General features: G+C 38.8%; 1 protein-coding gene across 3 annotated transcripts in view; it reads right to left on the bottom strand.

Annotated features, from left to right (window-relative positions):
* The window catches only part of LOC146001122 (uncharacterized), a 204,358-nt gene that overhangs the window by 151,476 nt on the left and 26,574 nt on the right, over positions 1-26,308 (bottom strand). For all 3 annotated transcript variants that reach the window (XM_083138422.1, XM_083138423.1, XM_083138431.1), the window contains exon 3: positions 14,822-14,919. In XM_083138422.1, coding sequence (XP_082994548.1) covers positions 14,822-14,919 — 98 coding nt within the window. The remainder of the gene's footprint in view (positions 1-14,821; positions 14,920-26,308) is intronic.

Here is a 26,308-nt window from a genome sequence, read left to right as displayed (position 1 = left end):
AAAATTCATCAAATGTTACACTTGACCAATATTGGTCACAAATGACAGACTGACATGGCATCAGTCATCAAATGTCTAATTATGACCCTTCGATAATTTCTTATATATTTATCTTACTCAGAAGTTCATTTCTGGAAAAAACTGAATGCTGCTTTCCGTCAGTTATTAATTTATATAACTTTCTGTATGGAGTGAACTGATAATTTTAAGCATTGAAAAATATCTCAATGGATGAGGCTTCATAAGGCAGAAAACCCGGTGTAAATATATCGTACGGTTTTCATGATATACATTTCCAAAGATTGGGTTTTGCGACTTTTGAAACACACTGAATAAGATGCTGAGCATCACAGTATTCAAAACATCGCTAAATTATTTGAGAAAGCAGGAAATGGGGGACAAAGGGTAAGAAATTGTTACTGACTCTATGGAATGTTCACAACGTTGATAAAAAAAAAAATCATTTTCTAACTTACACTGTACTGCAATTTTAACTTAGAATCATCAAAATTTTGTACATATTACAGTAAAAGATCACAGTCGCCAGGCTGAAATTTTTAGTCACCATGGCGACCGGAATTTTTCGAGCCCTGGTCAAGATGTTGAAAAAAAATGAACATTATACACAAAACAAAGGAATTTTTTTAACAACTTTTTACATACATATATTTATGAACTTTAGAAAACAATCAAAGTGACATGTCGATTTCACTCTGAGATATAACTATCTGTTAAGCACTGCAGACTAGCACAATGGCCTTGGCAATGACCGATCCATGTAAAATTCTGAAATTTTAGCCTCCTGTTTCTGAGTAACTATGAGGTCTACAGAAGAAAAAAATTGCATGTGTTTATACCTTGGTTACAGCACCTTGAATAACGTAGTGTGGAAAATGGCACTGTTCTGGGCTCTCTGGCTGGCTTCACTCGAATATGATACCGCTAAAAGTGCTGGTGTTGGTACAGCTGCATGGTATTAGTCTGCTTATAATGGAAGTAAATGGAGTTTTCGCTGCAACGTTAGTTTCATTTACATTAAGCATTTCTATGAATGTGATAATTGCTATGATGATAAAGGTACAGTGGTTGCAAATATATTAACGAACATTCTAGACAGTCGACCACATCCTGTTATCCTTACTTTCATTAATAATATGGGACAAAATATATGTATGAAATGCTCTTGGTAACTAAATGTTTGTGTTTGAATTAGGTTTACTATTATTATCATCATTTGTTTTCAAGATATACACACTGAAGCATTTGTATTTTTGGTCTCCTTTCTGTCACTTCAAACTAATCGCGGCGATGATGATAATGATGATTGCATGAAACAACAAGGGGAAACCCACAAAACTTCCTTAGTGCCATCGACATGAGTGTAAGGAAACTTTCAGGCCAATGGGACAAGCGACACGGGATGTTCACACTGATGTGACTAGTGAGAAGACAATTCCAGACTGAAAAATAGCATTCATTGCACATGAGCGTCCAAACAGCAAACAACACATTCATATGCCGTATTCGCATGCTACTTGTTACTTCGGTCTGAAAACTCCTTAAAGGAAGGGTGCTCAGACCGAAGTGACGTGGCCCAGGGGGAGTTCCCAACTAAGTGACATGGTGCCTTCAGTCTATTAGCAAGCATTTGCTGCTAATTATGCGAACAGCAGATCTAGGTGACACGATAAGCCACACATGTTGCTCAAACTGGGCCATTTTCTCAATAGCTTGCAAGAGTGTTGCCGTGGTTTGTTGTTCGTGCATGTGCGATGCAATGAGTGTCTTGCTTTAGGGAGATTGCGCACCAAAGCAACACTTAACATTTGAGGATTTCACCAACCAAATGCTAGCCTGTGCTGCTACGATGTGAAATGTTGCCCTTGATTGGCTCATTTCCAAGTGACATGTGTCACGTGTCACTTCGGTATGAAAGTTGCCTTGGATAGAAGGACCCATGTCACTTTGGTGTGAAATCCCCGTATCGTTTGTCTCGTGTCACTTTGACCTAAAATCTCCTTGAGGAAACTGTGCAGTCAGAGCTTGCGTTCCTACGGTTTGAAAGGCTGTATTGATTACCAACTGCTCGCTTCCAAGCGACACTTGTGGTTTGTCGCCTCGGTATGAAATCTCTCTCAGGATACTATTTATATTCTAATAACATAGAAAAATAATCTCTAGTACACAATCCAACACCTGACGTCTGGAATCACATTGCAATGTTTCTTCTTGTGTTACGAATGCTACTTATTTATTAATTTTATTTTACTTTTCTTTCCAAATTAATGCCATTTCGTGACTGCAAATCACTCCACAAATATAACTGTTTCCATCAATTCACGTACCGCCTTTCAAGACAAACAAATGTACACAATATATTCCAGAAACTAACTAAGCCACGTTACTTTCATAAGAAAATTAGTAGCTGTGCTGATCGCACTGCCATCTATGTTGTCATCCATCTCGGGGACCAGTTTCTTGGGTTGTTTTCTACACTACGTTATTCAAGGTGCTGTACCTTGGTTGTATTAACAAATACACCAAGTTTGTTAAATGATGTGTGTTACTGAGGCAACTGCTATCCCAGCCGGCCACTAGAGCTGTAACTTAATACAGTAACTCGACAAAAATTAATCTTTTATATTCTTGTATCAAAATGGCCATAATCTTGACAGATGTCTTAGTCATATTTTACAATTTTCAAAGTGGAACTTCCAATTACTACTTCTGCCTCATCCCCACAAAACTGGAAGAAAAGCACTAGCTAAACTGACACCGTATGTTAATGTTAAAAAGTTATCTTGCTACACTAATAAATGTAAAACCACGTTACACTCATAAATGTAAAACCACGTTATTTGTCCAAATTAAATATTGGTAAATTAGCAAGTGAACTCAAAAATGAGATTAACTTTTGCACCAACCTGAAAAGTTAATTGCCTGCTCAAGTGGAAATAAATTTTATGACCTTCAAAAATATAGTGTTAATAAATAATTTATACATAAAATATAACGAAGTAATAAATAATTTTAAAATGTGCAAGTGTCAAATTTTGTGTAGAAATTAATCCCGTTCACAAAATTCAAACTCTCAAAATGTTAAAAGTACTTTACCCATTGCATCAATTTAATTTATGTTATTTCTATATAAACAAGAGCGGTTCTCTGGTATCACCAAGAATAACTATCATGCAAAATACTGTTATCAATATTAGTTGTGAGCACTGTACTTTCTACGAGTGGAAATCAGATTAATGCATATTATTGCCACAGACATCAAAAGTAACTCCAGAAGGTTGTTTCACCCTTACGATAGTAATTTTCAGTCGCTGCCAGAGGCACTGCGATCCCCCCCAGTACGTACCCTGCAGTTCATGCCAACAGAGTGGCAGACAGTTAGCTACAAGCTGTCAGAGAGAAAGGATATCTGTGACCAGTGGCGGAGTGTGACCTTTCCAACAGTGTAAGCCTATGAAGGCTACTTACCGTTGTGCTAATTTTTGGGATGGGTCAGTGTTTTATCCACACACATCGACCCTCCCCCCTATTTTTTCAGAACACTTCCCTAATTTTGGCACTAAATTTAACCTTACACCCCTTAAAAACGAAGTTACACTACATCAGATTAAATATTCTTGATAAATCCCTGAGCCTGGTGTTTTCTTTGCTACATTTTTCTACTACATTTCAACTGATAATTACGTCACTTTTATTCCTTTCACAATGAGTAACGTAACTATAAAAAAAAAGCAAAGTTAAAAAAATGAAGAATAATGATAAAGAAACGAAAACAGAAAGAAACAGAAAAGTGCTGAATACTTTTTACAACTGCATAACCAAGTATCAGCTCATACCATGAATCACAGAATCGGTGCACTTATTCTTAGTTTCTGTTACCATGCCTTCTAGAGAAGTGGTGGGCCTACCTACATCCACAAGTTCTTCTTGGCAGCAAAATCCTTGCTGGAAAACGGTGTCTTCAACAATTTCTAGACCCCACTGCAGAATCACACTCATTTTCTTCCGTAATGCAGTAGTTCTTGTTCACTATCACACCACAGCCGAGAAACGACAGCCTGCTTTTCAATGGTTGAAAGTCTCAAAGAAATTCCGTGAGACTTTAACCACGCACTCAACACAATGAATTCCCTTATATTACGTAAAACAAGAACAACAAAATAAAATATAAAACAAATGCTCGCTAATTCTAAGGATTTATCCAGAAATTTCTGTGAAAGGAGATGTAAGTGCTTTCCTAGGGTAGGGTAAAACAAAATCTAGCACCTGAAAGACCATAAACAGGCTTTTCGTACGTTCTTCGAAGAGTGTTTAAACCACGGACTATGTAATTAATAATATTTTGTTCAAATGTGACATGAGATTTGTAAAACTGGTTCAATATTCAGTTTTAATTAAACATATTAATTTTTTAAAAAGTTATTGAACTTTTTAGCTCAATTACTACCAGCAGATTTCAAATATAAACGAAAAACAGAGATCTTAATATTTCCAATGTTTATACTCTCCTACAAGCAAAAAACAGAAACAAGCGTTTAGCACATTAATGTATATCTAATTTTCCAGTTTCTAGCTCATTTTTAGGTGTTTCTCCATTTTCCCCTTCCTGTTACTCTTTTGCTTCAGAATTCCCTGTTCCTGACAAAAACCCTCCTTGAAACACCACTGGCCCAAATTTCCATTGCAGGAAACAACGATTCATTCATACCAGACAATGCTGAACGCTGGAGACCCCTCCTCTTGCAGGACCTGGGTCTCGCTGGCGCATATTTATGGTTAGCCAGTGAAGCCAACCCAAGCATAATGGTGCTAAATCTCACACAAGTTTTAAAAGTAGTTTGGAAGTTGGGGATATATATAACACAAGAGGGCCGAAGTTGTTGAATTTTCTCAAACTTTTCACGTATAACGTCAAACTCACCCTGTTGGTTGAACCATTCGAATTTATATGTTTTGTTACAAATTAATATTAATAATATGTAGACTGCAGAACAATTTAGTAGTATGTAGCATAATTACGGAGTTTAAACGAAACCATGTATGTCCAGAAGGGGCAAGGTGTAATGATGCGATCATTACTGGATCTTTTTTTTTTTATGTTATAAATTGTGTATGGCTATGTATTCCTGTACTTTTGGGTTCTTGGCCTTTGGGGAGCGGTAAGTTTCCAGTAACGGTTTAGGTCATTAGCGGGGCCTATAAATAGGGAAGGGCAGGGGAGCAGTCGGCCTCAGATGTTTAGGTGCAATACGGCGAGGTAAAGAGGTGTCTCTTCTCTATGGGGCAAAACGAAGACTTTTCTTGATAATATGAATAAGCGGATACTTTAACTTTCTTTCTTTTAATACTCACACTTGCTCTTTTCACATTATTCCAATAGTTTATTTCATGTGGGAAACCGGGTACACAACACACATACCTTCAGCCACCTTTTTTGGTACTGAGGGTTATACTTTTTTTTTTTTACTCGTAGAGCCAGTGGATACGCGAGTCTACACACTCTCTTCGGGAAGGGGGGACAGGGTACACCGGAATGTAATTTTGTGAATAACGGCCAAGAATTAACTTCTGTAAATATATTATGAATAAACCTATATATATCTAAAAGGAAATGGGCGTTAAGCTATAATTTGAAGAAGTACGTGTCTATTGCCTAAACTAGCATCCACAGAACTTCAGGTACTGCAAGTTTTGAACCTCGGGACAAGGATTTAAAAATGTATGGTAATGTATATTGTGTATGTTGCTGAGAATCAGCTTAAAAGCACAAACTATACCGTTACAAAGGGGAGGAAGCCCTTCCTGGAAAATGAATGCACCATAAAATAATATATTTCACACATATAATTTCATTTCAGTCAAATCAAATTATGTTAATTATTGTAAGAGCGTTGCAGAAAAATGTTGAATTTGTATCTTTTGAGGAGGCAGCTTTATTATGGGGGAAATATACCTAGTTTACCCCTACCCCCTGGAAAAAATTACTATGCTTAATCCTCCCTCGTGGAATGAAATACTGCAGACATCCATGAACAACACCTTTTCTAAACATGAGGTTTGCAACGATGCTGTAAGCCTCTGGCCATAGTTTTACACAAGTAGGGTTTTAGCCGCTCTTCTCCCTATATTTCTTGCTCTTCTCCATCCACATACGGTAGGGAATGCTCATTCGCGGTCAGAAATTTGTAAGGCAAAATCCAGAAGGCTTACAGCTTTCCACAAGCAGAAGGCGGGAGATCCCATGTGCCGCCTGGTGCTCAAGTGTTGCAATCTAACAAACAGGATCTCGAACACTGGTGTCAACCCGATTTGAACTTTGAAGTTGTTTACGATTTTTTGGCAGATAATCACATACATTATACTAGAACTAATGAAGTGTAAACCCGGCTTACAAGGCTGTCTGTGACCATCATGCCTCCGAATATGAATACTTTTTGGGAGGGCTACATTGTAGCCATTTGCCAAGAAGGATATAGCTTTAGCCAAATTAAAAAAACAGTGTAAGAGCAAAGGTTTCACAGTGTCAGATAAGGGAATACATGAGGCAATCCATTGTAACAAGAATCCACCCTCCAATGACACAACTTCCGGTCAAAAGCAGCAGAAAAAATAACCAGCTCCTCAATGCAGTAGAGACGCATTTCTAAAGTACAGCAATATGTGACCAAAGAGAATCCACCAATGCTATGTGCAATAGCAACATGTGGCAGATGGTCATCAGCAACTGTTAATTGGATCATCCATCATGATTTGGGTCTCAAAAGTACACACAAACCCCAAAGCACATCGCTCAATGGAGTGTGGCATGCAAAGATCTGTATGGGCACTACCTAGTGGTGCCAAATGGCATTATGTCATCACAATAGGCGAAGCACGGGTCTATTAGACCGGGTCCAAGCAGGTATGTGCAAGTTACCAGTCGCGGCCGATGAAGGGGCTGCAGTCCTGCAAACCCACCCCCTTCCCCCCAAACAAATTATATTTGTTTGTTGCCATTAGTGAAAAAATTAAATATTTATATTTCCGCTACCTTACTGCGTCCCGTTGTGTTGTGTGGAGCTTTCAAATTCACTTCGCTTGCGACAAGCGGCAAACTGGTATATGAAGCTGCTACGGTGGTGCTGCCAAGTGGTAGAAATAGAAAGCTCTGACTATGATGGCAGCCACCACGCATAAATATGCAATTACCGAGAGAAACAGTGGCCGGCCATGTAACACGTCAGTAAGTGCGTGATAGTTTAAGTTTTCGAATCGATTCCAAGATATATTTGTTTTCTGGCAGTCAGTTATATAATCTGGTGTTCTGAATGGTAAATCGTACAAGTAGAAATGAATAATTGAATAAAAGACCGCCGCATGGAGTTCACCTTCAAATAGTTAAGTTTTTTATTTTAATTTTAATGCAGCCCTTTTAACAATAAGTAGCATGAGCCGCCACTGCAATTTACTACCACCCTATCGATGGAAAGGATCACAAAAGAATGGATTTGCATGTGGAAGGAAGATTCCCAAAAGAGTTTATGGTAGTGGCAGGTCTCTGTTCCAAAAGGAAGTTTCCTACTCACCAGGTGTCATTTATTGCTTAAGAGTGGCCTGAAGGTTGGCATCAAAAGAGTTTTTCTGCCCCGGCACGATACAGAGACACCTAGCGACATATCAGGGAACTACGAATTCTTCTCTGTTGTGTCCTAAACCAGAGGACAGAGCACAGGCTGTGGGCCCCCATGGTGGAAAGACTTGCCACCATGCCTACACCCTGCCTTCACCACCCCCTCCCCTTCATGACCACTGCGAAAGGGCACCACCTGTTTCATTTCATTCTGGTTCCGGCTTCTTTCAAGATTTCTCCACTGGCAAAATATTCAATTCACTGCTGGCTGAAAAGTGGCTACGGCAAACAGTCAGGACCTTCACAATTAAGATTTGGATTGAATAAATTTTGTTGATTACAGTGGCTGCTATAATTATGTGGAATATCTCTTAGTGCGGTTGAGATTACAAATTGAGAGTAAAGAAGGAGGTAGAGATTATCAGTTGAAAGTAACAATGAATCAAGTAAGAATAACTAATTGAAAGTACGCTGTGGCTGTGTAGTCTTGCAAATGGACCATGTTAAAAATGTAAACATAAACATTGATGAGGTCTTGCCCGGTGCCCCCGGAACTTCTGGTTTAGGCCAGTTCCCGTTGTTTCCAGTATAGATTCACAGGCATACGAAGTAAGACATGGGCGCTTGTATTCATCAATTGTGCGACGATAGTCAAGAAAGGTATTTGTTAAAGTTCTACTATGAAGGAGTGGACGTCAAGAATCCGTCGGATGATCAACTGCAGAGCAGATTATTATAACATGACGTGTCTTTGTGGTTGCCAGTTGTATAGCATACATACAAGTATCTCATGCACATGCACGACGAACTGAAAACGTACGAAAGTTTAGATATATTCAATTATTTTGTAAATGGAAAAGTGAGGGAAAGAGAATTCTATAAAACTAGTGATATTATTATATTATAAAGTATGCTTAAGTGAATCTTTGCCAACAAATCTGCAGAAGTAATGACACATGCAAATGCTAGTAAATATGTGTGCTTTCAACTTCACCGGGAGAACCTATGATATGACATGCTATTTTCACTTGCACAAATTTACTTCAAACAACAAGGGAGTTTCCAGACTGAAGCGACATCGAGATTTCGCACAGAAGAATTCGACCACAAAGCACAGTATTGATAAAACGGCCCAGTCCAAGCAACATGAAAGCGAGAAGCGACACCTGCAATTTGTCGTGTCGCTTTAATTGGGAAGGTGTTGTTTATTTTTTTAATGTTGGTTTCCAAGAGAGACGTATCGCATCAGTCTGAAAGCTTCCTTTCGAACCAATTCACCACGAGAAAATGCACGTGTCACTTGGACTGGTCTGTTTTCTCAGTACTATGCATCGTGTCGCCTCGGTTTGTTGTACTCATATGCAAGGTGGATGGTTTTCTTTAGAATAAGGGGCCGTTGCTTGTCGCTTCGGTGTGTAATCTAAGTGCAACTTCCAAGTGAATCCTCAGTGATCAACAAAATGTATCGAACCGAAGGGACGCGACAAGCTGCACTTGTCGCTCAGATTCTCAATGGCGTGTATTGTGCCGCCTGAGACTTGATTTCCCATGCACGGTAAATGCTTATTTATAGACTAAATGGGTCTGCGTTGTTTGTCACTTCGGTGTGAACCACTGCTGTCGAGTGTTGCTTCGGTTTGAAACCTTACTAAGAGCCGTTCTTTTCACCACACGCAGATAAGCGATCGACATGCTTGTAACAAAGTGCAAGTCGTACAAATCCTTTCTGGGTACCAATCCTTTTTTCATTCTGCTTGTATCCACAGGTTTCGTCTCTCTACGTCCTTCGGAAACCTACGAAGTGATACTTGACTCAATAAATTTGTTCCCGATCGAGCTGTGCAACCATATGCTATGAAGCTGACACACTATTTCCTTGTAAAATAATCTCCACTTTGCCGTTTCATATTATCGTCCATAGCACCGTAAGCGTAACCGGATGTTCCAGGGGAGCCAGACCAGTGCACAGCATCCACAATAGCTCAGCCTTTAACACAATCTATATAAGGTGTAAATGTATAGCATACCAGTGGCAGTGATCATGAGGCAGAGGCATACTCGTCGCCATTTTCTTTTTTTTGTAGGTGGTTTCATGTGGACACAAAATGTGTATGTTTCTAATTATACATTTTCGTAGTTGAAAATTACACGTTTGACATGTCTGTATTTGTATTTTATTTTCTGCTTCTGCCACATTTAACAATTAGGGACGAGGAGGATGAATGAAGAAAACGCACGCATGCACTCACGCACTCTCTCTCTCTCTCTTTTTTTTTTTACACTATCACACACTATATCCAGGCTGATGCCACGGCTGGAACGTGGAACCTTCCATGGTCAGACCATCGGGCAACTGCTGAGCGCGCTCTGCCACAGTTTCCTTTCTTATAATCTTCAAGTCCCTTTGTGCAGTTCTCATCGTTGAGTTCACAGCAGATATAATGGGCCGAGGTTGATCTGTTTGGTCTATTTTACTTTGCCTTTCTGACACTTCTTACTATTCGCGAAGATGGGAGGAAATGAGTGATGATATGAAATTGATGAAAGAACACCCCATGCCCAGGACGTGATTCGATTGATTGGTTTCAAACTGAAATTTCAGTCCAAGTAACGTTAGTATGATCTTCGAGATGAGCACTATACGTGTTACAAAGTACTCTTAAAAAATCCCCAGTGAATTGGTCAAAATAAATTGACAGAATTTCGAGGAGAGGTCGAGCCGGTCTCACTCACACTCCAACCAGTTACAGGGTGACGTGTGGTCAGCACGACGAAGCCTTGAAACCTGTTTCCAAATTCATCACATAGTATTTTTACTGTGGACAAATATTTCTGCCATTCCTGGTATTCCTGAGAAGTTGAGAAGGACAAATTATAACTTTATTAAAAAAGTTTTAATATAACGGAAGACTGTAACTTTGCAAAATGGCCTCCACTTCCTTCAAAATATCAGTCCTTGTGTCACGGGGAGGAATCATTCAAGTAGTTTTACTGTCATATCGAGATGAGAATTGCATCCACGAATGAAGGGAGCTAACCGAGCTAGCTGGCAGACGTTCGTACTTTCACATATTGTGAGCGAAAAGGCAACAATACGAACAATTTTCGCTTTCAATTGTTAGTTGACTAAGTCATCAATCCTCTCCTCAACTGTATTTCTGATTTTTTTAATATTTTTTTTTTATTAGCGTTGCTTTTCTGCCACGTTTGGCTAATGGTGACGATGAGGATGAGTAATGGTATGATGAAATTGATGAAAAGACACATAGAAAGAACACCCATGCTCAGGCCAGGATTCGAACCCGTAACCTCTGGTGTCGCAACGGGCTGTGCTAAACACTCCACCACAGAGGTTGGCAAATTTATTTCGTGATAAAGAAATACTTCTGAATGAATTAACTATCAGGGTACAAAATATCTACGCTTTTCACTATTCACTTCACAACAAAAGTAAGCATTTCACTTGAAAAATCTACATTCCTCTTCTATAGTCCTTTTCTTACTCCCACGAAGTTTGGGCAGCCATATGGTTCTCTGAAACTTTTACAGAAACTGACTTTTCTTCCTGGTAAATCCTTGAAAATCAAGAAACAGACTCATAGGCGAGAGAAAGTATGCACGCTGCCCTCACCCAGCTGGCAAGATATTTTCGTACTTCAGAAGCAACCTGTCCAGCAGCTTGCTTAGTTGACACAACACCTACTCTATAATGGAATTTATACCTGTGTAGGGAAAATTGGTCAATGTGTTGAAGTTTGGATGAGTCTGGTATTGTATCACGAGAAAAGAGAAAACGGGATAACTACAAATGTATAGATAATTTCAAGTATAAAGTGTTAAGTGGGGCCAAGGTGGGCCGCATTAACGGATGCTGGGCTCCACATGCGGCTCGTGGGGCGCGAGTTTGACTGGCCGAAATATAAGGAGAAAAGTTATTACGCTTCTTCCAGGAGACTCGAACCTGCGTGCGTCCCGTAGCTGCAGCCCAAAGCATGACGCCTTAGACCGGACGGTCACGTAGCTCATCCCTTATCAGCAGCTGCCATCTAATGGTGAAAAAGTGAGGGAACCCCTGAAGATGAGTTTTTGTTTCCTAATTTTGATTTGGCAAAGGGGATCTCTCTCACTGCACCAAGTGCCGTCAACCCTATGCCGGTCGTTTGAGTTTCTGTAAGTCTTCTTTATGTATAGATAGGCTAATCGGGACTTGACCTACATTTATAGTGGGATTGAACTATTGGGCGTCCACCAGGTACCAAACTCGGGACCTTTTGACATTATGAGGGTCATCTCTACCATTACGCTATATGGGAGGCAAAAATATCTGAAACTAAGATGACATTTTGAATGGACATGTAGAATGTAGGAGGCAGGGTTCGTGCTTAAGAGGAAGAAGATGGAATTCTCCCTCCCCTTTCCTAACCTGTACATCTCTAATGTCATTCTCAACCAAGCCAAGAGTCTTGTCCTTCTACATTTTACGTCACTTTTGTTATTGTTAATGAAGAATTCAAATTAATAATTTGTCTTTAAATCTCAAGTAAACAAGTCAGCCAAAATTGTTTTTATACTAAATTTTAGATTAATTGAAGATTTGCAAAGAAACAGTAGACCTTTTCATGATCCTTCCACTCCAAAAACAAATGTTTTGTAAGAGTCACATCAAGTTTATGCTTGGAAATAGTGAAGTTCTAGGAACCACACACACATATATGTAAGCAACAATAGTAGGCTATTGTAATTTGGAGAGGATGTGATTTGTGAGCGGAACAAGCATGGGAATTTAACGAAGTTCCTTTGCGAATCATCAGTTATGTGTGTGTGTGTGTGTGTGTACACGTATTTCCTATCTGCACGTTGACTCACAAAGTACTACATGTGAGGTAAAACTATCGAAATGTAAAAAGAGGAAGTGCTACCACCCTCGCTGCCTTTTCTACATTTTATTCAAATCGAACACGAGGCACGTATCTAGATATATATTTCGGAGCAGCGTCGTAACGTAATGTCTCAAAATAATAATAATAATAATGTTAAATTAAAATAAGTATAATTATATAAAAATAATTACTATATTTTTATAACATGAATAGGTAAGAAGGTGGTATAACAACAGTGATACAGTATAACATCACGTATTCATTATCTAGCTTACGTGTAGTTAAGGTCGGCAAAATTTGTAAAAAAAAATTGAAACTGCCCTGGCAAGGAATTTACTGTCAAAGAGATAAAGAATATAGGGTTATTGAGTATGAAAAAATGTTAGATCCAGTTGACGAAAGTAAAATTCCTGGTAATATTTTGCACATTATTATAAGTAGTAATAATTCTTGCATAAATCATCTTTGGTACTGTAATTCAAAGTTGTATTGCTTTCCAATATTTTTGCGGAAATAAACAATTTGCGATTAAACAACAACCTTATTTTCATTACTAAATTGAAGTTATTTTATAATCTCATTATTTAATTTTTTGTACTTGGTAAGTCTTTCGGGGGGAGGTTGGGACTACTGGACCCCCCTAAATACGTCCTTGGCAGTAGGGGTCGAGATAAAGTTACTGTATCACTGGTTCCAATTCACGGTAAATATGTTCTGCTTCTCTACACTCAAACATACACAAACTCATGGCCTTCCTGCTTTCTTAGTTTCTTGCCTGGGAAAGAGGCAATAATTCAAGCTGTGACAGCTACGGGACATTCTGACGAGGGGACGGAACCCAGCTGTGCAGAGGATTCAAACACCCGCGTGGACTAGCCCTCCCCGTCAGCCTGAAGCAATTTTCCAACAGAGACTCTAGTGGCCAAGTGGCAAACTATGATGGATGAAATTCGGCTGAAGCGGCCGTATCTTTTGCCGTCGATAATACATGACATTTTTAAACAATCATTTTGGGCCGTGCAAGTGACTTTTGGAAGAAAAGCCCTCCCTACCTTAGTTATAAAAGGATTGAGCATTACGTTAGTATGCATCATAATGGCCATTTTCGTTGGTGCTGCCCACAAATCGTATAACCATTCTGTGCTTATTTACGTATTTCGTTATGGGAAATTGAAAAAAAAATAATGAAATTTGTGCACATTTATCAAACTGAATTTGCATAAATGTGTCATGTACTCAAAGTTCCATAAAGGAAGTTCACATCTACTGCATGTTTTCCGGCAAATTTTTGTCCTAAAACGTTATATTCAACAAAATGCAAAAAAGCCCATGTTAAATTTAAGTGCTTTCCACGGCGACCTTCTCCAAACTCCACCTCCCTCTTAAAAAACAATATACAGCATGTGTTAGACCCCACATGCCCCTGCTTTGTATGGCAATGAGCTAGCCAAAGTTCACATTTACCAAAATAAGGTCAGCACGCGGTGGCTCAGTCGGTAACGCGTCTGACTACCATGCTCAAGGTCCCGGGTTCGATCCCCGGCCGGTTCAAATCCGGGAACTTTTCTAATGGTGGAAGCGGCCCCGGCGCCCACCCAGCATCGAATAACATGGGTACCTGGGGGAAACCCTGGGGGGTAAAGGCGGTCAGGGGCGTGATGCTGATCACATCACCCCCACTCACGACCGGATCAAGAAAGTGTGGGGCGTTACCCCCACACCCCCTATACGCCTTCATGGCATGGTGCTATGCACAGGGGAAGACTTTACCTTTACCTTTGCCATACTGTAAAACCAACGGTGGCCTACATGGCTCATATGGAACAGGAGACAGGTATCAAAGCTATTCCATTCAGATAGATCCCTGTTAAATCGCCAGATGCATCGCCTATGAAATTCTTTGCTTTTGGCCTACTAAAATAGAACATCCCAAAACGTCGAGCCATGACACTTGTCGAACTTTGGAAAACTAGCTAGGACGAGTGGGCTAAACTGAATCAAGTTGTGCTGAATGGAAGCTCTGATGCTGTGCAATAGTTCATCGACAGGCCTATCACACATAACATGATCGGTAGTGGAACAGGGATTTTACAGCCTAGGACAAGAGAGTGAAAATCACTACGATAAGGGTGAAACAAACATTCTGTATTATATATATTATATATATTAAAAAAATCAACTGCATAAGATTATAAACACTTGAAACAATCATCAGCCTTTAAACTGAGAAAAGACTGATGATTTGTTAAATGGAAGAAGATGTGGGATTTAAAAAAAACTTAAAATCAGCACATTAATTATTGCAAACACTTACCTTGCAAGTCTCTGAACTTCCTCCTTGCTCTTGATTCCACCATTTGGTGCTAAAAGTACACTTAGGCATTTTAGCAACTGCAAAGGATCAATGCGAGGCTGAAAAAAGAAAAAAAATAATTTGAAGTACCTATACATATCTTGACATACATGTCAGTCATATTTGCTATAAAAGGGGAGTAGTGTTTTGTGTAACAGAGGTTGATGGATTCCGAAAATATGTTAAGTGTTCATTCCGAACATATGTTAAGTAGAGAGAGGGGTGGTACTGGTCATCATCTGGCTAGCTGTGTATGTTCTCAGACAGGTATAGCCATGAATCAAGATGAGATTGAGGAAAAGGTTGAATGCTACAACTGTAGTGAAGGAAATCTATAGGGTAAAAAGTGTATGGACAGTGCATCCTGCAATAGCATGAAAACTATCTAATACCTCTGGTGTAGACAAAAAATCTTGTCTATATGTATCAATCATGAAGTCTTATCTTCTTTGTATGAGTAAACTTTGAGTGTTGCAGGGAGTTTTATGAACAGTGAAGAATGAAGCTTTCCAAGATTAGCTAAATCTTCGAGTCGCAGCGCAATGTGCTAACCACTCAGCCACAGGGTCTGGCGAGTAGCCTACAGAGAAACAACATGTGAGGCAGTTTTACAATCTGTACAGATTTAAATAATGGAAGAAGCAGCAATAGTGAAAGAAATGCTTTGTAATGATCATTGTTCTATTAAATATACCTGATGCTCAGATGCAAGATAAATGAAAGAGTTCTGCAGTGTGAGTGTCTCATCAAGTCAAGCTTCTAAAATAGGATACTGGTCAAATTTTCACAAATACATTTTAAACTTATATTTATTAATATTTACCATAACCTGTCATGCAAAATAAGAATGAGATTAAGGTATTCAATTCTCACATTCTTCACTTTATTTATAAAGCCTGTTCTTATTCACTTTCCATAAGGCAATTTCAGTTTGAGTTTCCTTTCTGTGTGTGCAGTCATTACAAATTGTGATCAAATAATTTTGTGGAGATAAGAAAAATTATACTGTAGAAGATTACATCATTTGCACAGTAAATTTCAATACTTAGTTTAAATATAATTGATTACAAGGAAATAACATTATATCACATACTGAAATAGTACGATACATATTCAATTTTGTACTGCAAAATAGCTGCCTCATCTCATTAAACCGACATGCTGATTGGTCTGTTTACAGCTTCACCACTAAGGATGCTATCAAGATGAGACATGGCACTCTCGGTCTCAGTTTCGTTTAGAGTTATAAATGCCTGTCTTGTTCTAGGTCTCGTGTTTATTTGTAAATGTCTCGTTGACTATCTTGTCTTGATTCATGAACATCCGTCTCTTCAAAGGGCAATTTGAAACTACCACCACCAGAAACTAGCTCAATTTAAGTATCACCTAACTTGTAGCGAAATTTTCGCTACAACTACAGAAATTTTGTAGCTTCGCTACCGCTACAACTACAATTTTCAAAATGTAGTGCCGCTGCAAGTAGCGTGCTACTTCCGACCTCTGACAATATGTCACTTCAATCATTCAAAAGAGCCCTACTGGCTCCGTGCAGAAAGGAGTGAGAGGTCAGTCTATATAGTAATTATGTTATACACAAATATATGTAATGCACAAAATGTATGTATGCCTCAATGGAACAATGTTCTGTGGCATCATTTGTTTAATAAAGAAATTATTGATATTGCATGATACTCGAAACACACGATGGAAACAATTTAGAATGAAGTCTCGGATTTCAGTCCACATTTATTGGAAATTCGCAACATTGCAAGTATAATTTCTCTTTGTATTTTGCTCAGGTAACACTCCCAGGTTGTTGTTTTCAAGTCGTCTCTCTTAACAAGTGATGCTAGTGGCAACCCTGCCATGTGTCCCTGCAAGTTACATCAGAGCGATTGTTTGCTCTGTTGGGTTGCAAAAAAAGCTGGCTTTTAAGAATGGACGGTCAAAATCCCAGACATTTGGCAATTCACTACTTACAGCTAACCTATTTCACTTCAAGTTACTGTTATGAGTTTATAGATTTGAAGTGACATATTTTACAACTAGGTAAAAAAATTAATGATGTAGCAGCGAAGAGACAGATATTGGCCAATCCCAGTGCACACATATTGCATAGTGGTTAAGATACAATTTTAACCCTAGGTTACCGAGGGGAAAGGGTGAGGGGACTTGCAGGCCCACCACATCTATTTTTTTTAGATTTTTCAACGGTTTGAAAATAAATTACATTATTCTCAAGAATGCTCCCAATATTTCTGCATTACTTTTGCTCATAAAAAACATAAATGTAATGTAAATAGGAGGCAAACTGCACTTGGTGGGCATCTCATTCGAGACACTCATGTGACAGTGTACAATTGGTTGGTAATGATGGTAATAATTGTAATTATTATATTTCGACAAATGATTTCCAAAAAAAATAAGTGCATAGTTCTATCCCTTGGCATGGAAGGAAATCCAAACCCAACACTACACTTTCCAGAAAGTAAGTGCAATCAACTGTTACTCAAAGAAAATTATTCCCTCGTCATGTTCCCTGTGTCGAAACATGCCTGTTGAAACCCGTTATACAGGTGTTCCTTTTAATTTAACCTCCCCCACCCTGATCGCCTGCCCTCACCCTCATCGTCACGACTCGCCCTCCTTCAACCACAAAAGTATTCTGGAGTATGAACACCTCTGGATTATAGATCGACTCCTCATTCTTCTACAGATCAAATGAGCCATTTGATTCCATGGATCATGTGGGTCCAAGACAAAACAACATTATGTGAAGATGGTGCCTCAAATATTGACACATGACAAGAAACCATGTTGGCTTCACATTTCTTCTAATCTTATACATAATGCCGAGTTGTTTGACATGGTCATTACCAGTGATGAAATGTCGAGTTTTCAATACAATCTTGAAATAAAATGAAAGCGCATGCAGTGGAAAACAAAGAATACACCTTGCCCCTCCCTCATAAAAGCATGCAGTGCAAGGCCATGTTTACGTGATTCTTTCGTCACAATGGTATATTTTACTACGAATTCATAAACAAGGACAAATTGTGAACCAACAACATTATTTGGAAGTGCCAGTATAGTTCGAATGAAAGTGTGAACTCATTTTCCCATTTTCTTCCTTGTATAGTACTGTGGTCCCGCTAAACCCTATGTGATTCATTCCTGACAGTATTCATGCCATTAATAAGGTTCATTATGAAAAAGAAACAAAACAAATGACTGCCATTCCTGGAAGTACTAGTGGATAGACCAGTAATCAAATACCATCTTTGAACAGAAAGCAAACATATACTGTAAGATACTTTACACAACAAATCAAACCATCCCAAGAGCACAAAGAATGCCATAATCCACTGCCTACGCTCAAGGGGCACAAGAATCTGCTCAAAACCAGTAACAATCAGACCAGAACAGGAGCACACACACATACAATGAAATTCAAAAGGTTTCTAACCATAAAAGAGTCATTCACAGTCAAGCAAACGAGGTACAAATACAGACTCTAAAGGTGGCCCAGTTCCAGTTAAGTTGCGAAGCATCCCTTGAGGCTAGGCCTCCCCTAATATATTTGTATATTACATGTTGTATTACTTTTAATTACATTAAACGACTTTTAATACACCAAAACTGAAATTTTGGGACTTACGATAATTATTGCACATTTCCATCTCTGCCTGGTACTCGATCTTCGCATGCAGTGAATCTCCTTTGTAAGGGACTCATCTGGCCCACGCATGTGCGAGGTTGCTACCCATTGTACCTCAGCAGTGTCCCTGTCAATACAGGTTACATATTTGCAAGCTCATCATCTGATGATGTTTGCATGAGTATGTGACCACTCTGTTTGTTCTAAATTAAGTACATATTAAATGCACACACACATATTTGAAAAAATAATTTGATCTTCGAATATATACACACAATTTACTCTGACACAACTTCTTTCACCTCTGATAACTTTTCTAAAGTCGTTTTCACGTTCAGAAGACACAGCGGCGCTTATGGAGAAACCGCACAGTGTTGCCAATACAGCGCTAGCTCATGTCGCCGGGAAATGATGACCTTCCTTCACAATGAAGGTGTTACATATTTTGTATATATAATGATAATTATATGTAATTATTAATATTAATATTATACCGTGAATGTTACAGTTACCCTTTTTACTATGATTCATTGCGATCACTACACACGCAAGTGTAATGCACGAATATGACACTTCAGAAATCACTTAAAAAAGTAAAAATCACTGAGCGCTCACACAACTGAAAACACTTTTTCGAGAGAGGGAAAAAGTCTAAAGAGACCAAAGCAGATTTCTCACTCAAGTAAGGGGAAACTGGTACATGGGTTGCAACCCAAACAAACAAATGAGTTATGGCCCACGTGAACTGATAAGACGTGAATGACTCAAGCAAGGCATGTCATATTTCTATCTTGAAGCCCCATATTTTGTCACGGGTTGGAAAGCCTTTCAAAGGTTAATATGGTGTCTATGAATTTATGTGTACGTTGGAAACTGAAAGGTGATCTTCATTTCAGTATTAATGTCGAGAGTAATGTAAACAAAAACAATGTGTATTTGCCACAGCACTAATGTTGCTCACAACAGCAGCATTGGAAATAATTGTCAATTATTAAATTTAAGTAATTTCAATTCTATTATAACAAACTGCATGAAGTTCATATTTTTACTGAATGGAAATAAAATAACAACTCGAAAACTTGGTGGTGATTAGCCGGAATGCTGCGGTGAGCCAGCTCAAGATGGCCATACAACGTCTCCTTACTTCGCACGCGGTTCGGGTTAAAAAGAAACTCCAAATGCATGGAAGTAATATTTCTGGGAACCTTTGAGTGGTTATAAAAAATAATTTCATTATTTTATCCACAACTTTGTCGCTGGAAGTTTTTACTTGGAATCACAGAACAAAAAATGGCCAGCGACAACATTTTCTACTGCACGAATATAAAAAATCTCCACATACTTTATTTGAATATTTTTTAATGCAAATATGCTTTAAGGTATTGATAAATTCTGAGTACCACCATCAGCTATGACAATTAAAAAACAGTGTCAATTTTTTTAATAATGAATGCTTCAATTTTACGGCATGTTTCAACGTTAGGAATGAAAACAATGTAAAAATTGTGTTTTCACAGAAAATTTTCATTTTTAATTTATCTAAAATTATGTAAGCAAGTTACCAGTTTTTTGTGTTCACTATCGTATTCTCTACAAAATTTCATGCAAAACTGCAGGTACCGATTTTACTTAAGCTAAATTTGTAAATTCAGAAATTTCACAACAGCGTGCTCGTATTTCCCATGAGAGATCATTGTGTCTTCTGAACGTGAAAACGACTTTAGATAGTTGGTAACACTGACTCTTACGGTTTTCAATGGAGGGCTTGGAACACAATTCCTGTGCATGTTGCATATAACTGACAGCTAAGGGGCTGTCTGCCACTATACCCCAAACATGTTCACTTCGCTGTGCCAACCATGATGCAAGCGGCAATACTTCTTACATTTGGCACCAGAGTGCAGCATATACAAGGCATGTCTCAGGGGACTCTAAAGGGAATGTGCTACCTACAGAGGCCTGCACAAGACCTGGAGCAGACCCGTTCGCGAGACATTGCTCCTGAAATGCCATGCAACCTGCGCAACACCCTCGCTTGAGCAGCTTGTCTGTCCACCTGCCCAGATCGTTCCTGGCAGGCATTGTAGACCCACTGGGTACCTGCAGTCTTACGATACCTAGTAGGTCTCAGTTCGTTCCTTCCATCAACTGCAGACCCCTCTCTCTGCATGACGTAGTAGCTTCGAGTAGAAACTGCACCTGGTCCACACCGTTCTGCGGTGTTGCCAACTGCAATAGATTTTCACTACTTAAAAAAGGGAACTCAAAGCTTCGTAAGGCACATCACCAATGAAATGAGATTTACGAATGTTGCTACCCCCCCCCCCCACACACACACACATTGAAATAGGTTTTCCGTGGCACAGGATCCATAAGTATATGTCGTAAACAACCAACATACGTATATACAGGGTGTCATTTTAATGGCGCCCACGGACCACGGAAACGTACAGAAGACATCAAAACAAACAACTTTTCTCAGTAACATTTTTCTCGTTGGTGCATAGTTTCGGCGCTACAGTCGCCCAAAAAAGCCCATTTTGCCGCCTGAATGCTGGCAACCACACACAACATTTGATTGCATTTGTGACGTCATATCCCGTCGTGAAGCAATGCGTTCCAGGGTTGCCAGGAACACACATATTCTGTGAAAAATGATATAGCTACAATCAGCCACATTATGTACCGTAAAACAAAACGAGAAAACACGTTCTGTAACCTAACAGGAAGTAAACAAACGATACGAAAAATGGTAGAAATAAAGTAGAACTCAAGTGGAAGTGGTCATATCGAATTTTGCCTCAGTTTACATGTCAAATATTTGCAAATCTAGTTACCAAGTTGGCATCTAAAATTTAGTCTATCCACTTCGTCCTTCTGATACTAGTTGTCTGTGACACAATGAAACAGAACAGATGACAAAATACAAATGAAAGAACTCAAAATTCGAAATTTAAGCAACACATAGGCTAATATAATGTATATTCAGGGCATTATGAGGCAAGTGGCAAAAATCGTTGAAAATACAGGGATATATGTAGTAGTAATACAAGCTCTCCTACGACTTTGTTTATCCATGCACCGGATACACATGTAATAGTTGCAGCTGTGAACAGGACATTCATTACTGATTCATCATAAAATTGTCACTGTGGTTGTACGTGTTTTAGCCGTAATGTAACGTGAACCTCGGATACTTCCCTTATCAGTACAAAAGTACCACATGGCATCTGGACACAAACCTGTAGATATTATCCTTTCAACGACTTTGCAAATATTTGACATGTAGTTGGGCGTAAACAGCCACATGTAAGCTGTAAGTCCAATAACATTTATTGTTGTTGATATTTGACATGTAGGCTGAGACAAAATTCGATACTGACACTTCATTTTCAATACGTTTTGTACCATTTCTCATATCGTTGGTTCAATTTCCCCTTCCCCTGAGATGACTGCTGATCTTCTGGCTGGTAGGCTATGATTTTCGGTCTACTGGACGCGTTTCTCGCTTTGTTTTACAGCTAATAATGTGGTTGGTAGTTTGTAATTTTTCACAAAATTTGCGTGTTCCTTGCAACCCTGCCATGTGCTGTTTCACCGTAGGAAATGACGTCACAGATACGATCAAATGTTGTGTTAGGTTGCCAGCATCCAGGCGGCAAAACGGTCTTTTTTGAACGGCTGTAGCGTCGAATCGACGCACCAACGAGAAAAATGTTACTGAGAAATGTTGTGTGTTTTGATGTCCTCTATACGAATCTGTGGTCCGTGGGCGCCATTAAAATGACACCCTGTATAGTGATATAGGGCAGGACTGAAACACGTCACGTTCGACGCTGAGGTCGCGAGTCGAACAACACACTGTTCTACTGCGAACACCAGGGCCGTAGCCAGCCAGGGGAATTGCCGTTACCCTTGTTTGGGGGGGGGGGTTTCAAGTACTTGGATAAACGTACCAACAACAACAATCACAATAATAGTAATATAGTAGCATGAAAGGCATTATTATCCTCATAAATCACGCAAAAAGGGGGTAGAAGTCGGTTCTCACGTATTTGTGTTGAAACAGAGGATTAGAAATATTTTTTTCAACACGACAATTTCACATTAGCTAATAATGGAAAACAAGCACACAAACTGTTTTTGAAAGAAAGAAAGTGCATGATAAATGCATTCCGAATGTACAGACATATGGCATGTAAAATTTCCATCTACAATATTTTCTTTTCACATGGAGCGACGTATTACATAATCAATTCATCCAACTCGTAACAAACCAACATTAATAGCAAATAATATCACGGGCCGCCATAGCATTCTCTGTTTTAAAACTTTTCTCACTTAGATCGTTCGGCGCTCAGGGCCGACTCCCGCTACCCCTTTGCTACGGCATTGAACTTGATGAGACTGTATAATATTTTATAATATATTTCTACTTTCATAAAATTTGAAATCAAGGGGTGCCCTTGGCCATCTGGAATGAAAATGCAAGAAAAATATGAAAATTAATTCCATCTTAAGTACCCTTTAGCCCTGCTACTCTTAAATTCTGCTAGTCTGGTTTTTCTTGTACTTTAATGTTTGACCCCCACCCTGGCCCCTCCGCTAGACTTAATTTCCATCCAAGGTTGTGAGCAATGCACCCTGCCCCTCTGGTTGCGCCACTGCATGCCTGGTTAAGGCACCATGCAATGAAAAACAATTAGTTTTCAGTGAGGAGATTTTTGTTTGCTCGATCATTCATTTAGATAAATGAAGCTGTAATATTGCATGCATTTCCTGGCAATAAGATAAAAACTGCTTACGCTGAACTGAAATCGCTAAGTATATAAATTCTCCTTGGAGGAGAGAGCTCCTCCTAGGACTTCGTAGGATTTAGTAGCTACGTAAGTAGGCAACACTGGCTGCAGCCGTCCACGTGGTGATGAAACACCTGGAGCGACACGCTGCTGGAGGGCTGTTTCCTTCCAGCAGGTTTTGCAGGTGCCTGGGTCTTGTTGAATGCCCAGTTACCTTGTAAGCCCAGAGTGCCTTGAAGACCAATAACCCGGGTAAAGATGCAAGTAGACTCGTTGCCGTGGGCAGGTGATCAGGTATACCTGTCCTCGCGGGCAAGCGGGCAGTGGGTAGGTAAAAGGCAGACTATGCAGGCCTCTAGCTACATAGTTGCAAACTTTAGCGAGAAGTTGCCAAACCTGGCAGATTTTATCTCTCAGTGGGCGTTAAAATTCACGGAATAGTGACGAGCGCCTTTTCTTTAGAAACTAGTCTGCAGGAGTTACATAATATCTTTCGAGGTTTATATGATTTGTGCATGTGTGCCTAAGGTCCATTCAGACTGTGTAACCTTTTTTAGAACTCAACATGTTTTGTGCCAAGAAAATAACTCTCACCAACTTAAATTGCAAAGGAAAGTGCTTACTACATTTACATTAAATCAACGTGCATTTTCCTAGTAACTATAATTGTATGGGGCTCTATGGCCTACATAAATGTTACCCTACAAGTAACTGAGTGTAGCAAATGTTTTATACGCCTACATTCTGACTTGGGCCCCACGGAAAAATCTTCAAACGCTACAGGCACCGTGAAGCAAAGAAGTTTGGTAACCCCTGCTTTAAATGGTCAAAAATCAATCTGTCTGAACCATGGCAAAATGAAGCTAGGAGGAAAAATACGAAACAGGAGAGAAGGAAGGAATATGAGCAAATGTCACACTGACTTATACAATCATAAGTATCACAACAGAGTTATTGTGGGCAGGGGGGGCATTCTGTATAATACCCAAATATCTTATATACTGTTATTCCACATGAAATCACCTAATTGAAGGACAAAAAGTTGCTTCAATTTGTTTCCTGATAGATACTTGGTCCAATATGACAAATATGTAATTTTAGACTTGTCCAATAAATATGTAGAAAGTTACGATTTTTTGAATATTTTCATAAATTAACGAACGCACCAAAACATGTCATATTTCGGAAACTATTTAGCCCCTATATCTCTGATGGGAGAACTAAAAAAAAATTATATTTACAGCATAAAGTGTAGCTGAGAATTACCTCTAAAAAAAATTGAGATTGATAACAAAATTGCAACAGGGGGAAATTCATCCTTCATCCAAAAAACTCCTTCAAATGTATGTTATACGTACAGCATAGCTGAACTATTTTCTGCCAAAAACTTTGGAAAGAAAGAAATAAGCTGTGATGATATACTACTTCCATACTAAAAAAAAATCCTAAACTTTGATTTTCGTTCAAAATTGAACATAAATTTTGGCCTTAAATTTCAGACATTTTCATTAGAGATGTTGCAAAAAGCACGCAATATAAAATAATGCTTGAAATGTACTGAAAAAAATGTTGTTTACCACAGCTTTCTATCATTTCTCTTAGCTGAGCTATCATAATTATCGCAACTCTCTGCAAATACCCAAAGTCAGGAAACAAACAAAAAAAAAATGACCACCATTTTTAAACAAAGTCAAGTTTTAAAAAATAATGCCTGCTTTGACTACCCCTGCATAGAGGTTAGAACAACAAAAAAATTGAAAATTTTAAAAGTGATCAAGCAACCAGTGCTGCACATTTGGTATGGAGTGACCCATGGGTCATATGCATTCTGAACAAAAATTCTGGTCTTAATACCATATCTGTGAACTAAAAGTGGATGAGCATGAAGAAAATGCTTCTCCCACTTATTCAGCATTTCTAATACTATTATATGTACTCATGTTAGTGGTGATTTGAGAGTGTTTTTGGGCCATTTTTTTAAAAAAAATATAGCTGTAAGGGAGTGGAAAATTGCTTCATACACCCTATACTGAAACACGTGATATTTTTACTATGAAAAATATTACCTTTGATTTTTTTAACATTATGTTTGACATGCATTGATTATGCCGTGTAACAATTTTCATTCTGGTAAAACATGGCACTCTCCATCAAACAATTACCTGAAGCGGAGTGTCCTTTTAATCACAAAATATTACTTTCTTTAAAGATTTTTCTACTTTCTGAGAAGGTAACAGTGGCAATGCAGTCATTTTCTGTTAGGGCTGGCTGTCCTTCTTCTCTCCAACAATACCTAAATCATCACAATACTCCACATAGTTTCTGAGATATGAACTGTTTTGTGTAACATAGTGCGTTCGTTCATCGACTGAATTTCTGAAGATCTTCAAATTTTCAAAAAATTATAACTTTCCGACATATTTCTTGGATAAGCCTAATATTACATATTTGTCATATTGGACTAAGTATCTTATCAGTAAAAAAAATGGAAGTAAATCCATAACTATGAAGCAACCTGTGCTGGGTAATAATCAGATAAAACACAATCAGTGGCAGCGATTAGTAGGGGCAGGGGCAGTTGGCCCCCTTACTTTTTGCCACTTTTGCCCCTACACTATGCTAAACCTTATGTACCAAGGGAAAGTAAACACACACCCCCCTTTTGCACCTTGCCTCCCTAGTTTTGGAACCCAATCGCTGCCACTGCACATAATACATTTTATCCGGACTCTTGGCAGGACCCGACCACCTCTCGGATCCACTAACGATGCACATGCTTTCAATGCTGAATGAATGTCGTTGGTTTAATATATGGTCCGTGTAATAAAAAGTAGATTGCGAAATATGGTAGTATTGTCCTTGCTTTGTACATACATATCTGAGATTGTATGTCATACTAATTAGTTTGGACTAGCCATTACTAATTATAAATAACGTAATTAAAAGGGTATTAATTGTATTAAAAAATCTTGTATTACTTTAAATACAGCG

This window comes from Lepisma saccharinum, chromosome 1 (assembly GCF_977018435.1).
Source record: "Lepisma saccharinum chromosome 1, izLepSacc3.1, whole genome shotgun sequence".
Taxonomy (NCBI): Eukaryota; Metazoa; Arthropoda; class Insecta; order Zygentoma; family Lepismatidae; genus Lepisma; species Lepisma saccharinum.
This window is presented reverse-complemented; position numbering and strand designations above follow the sequence as displayed.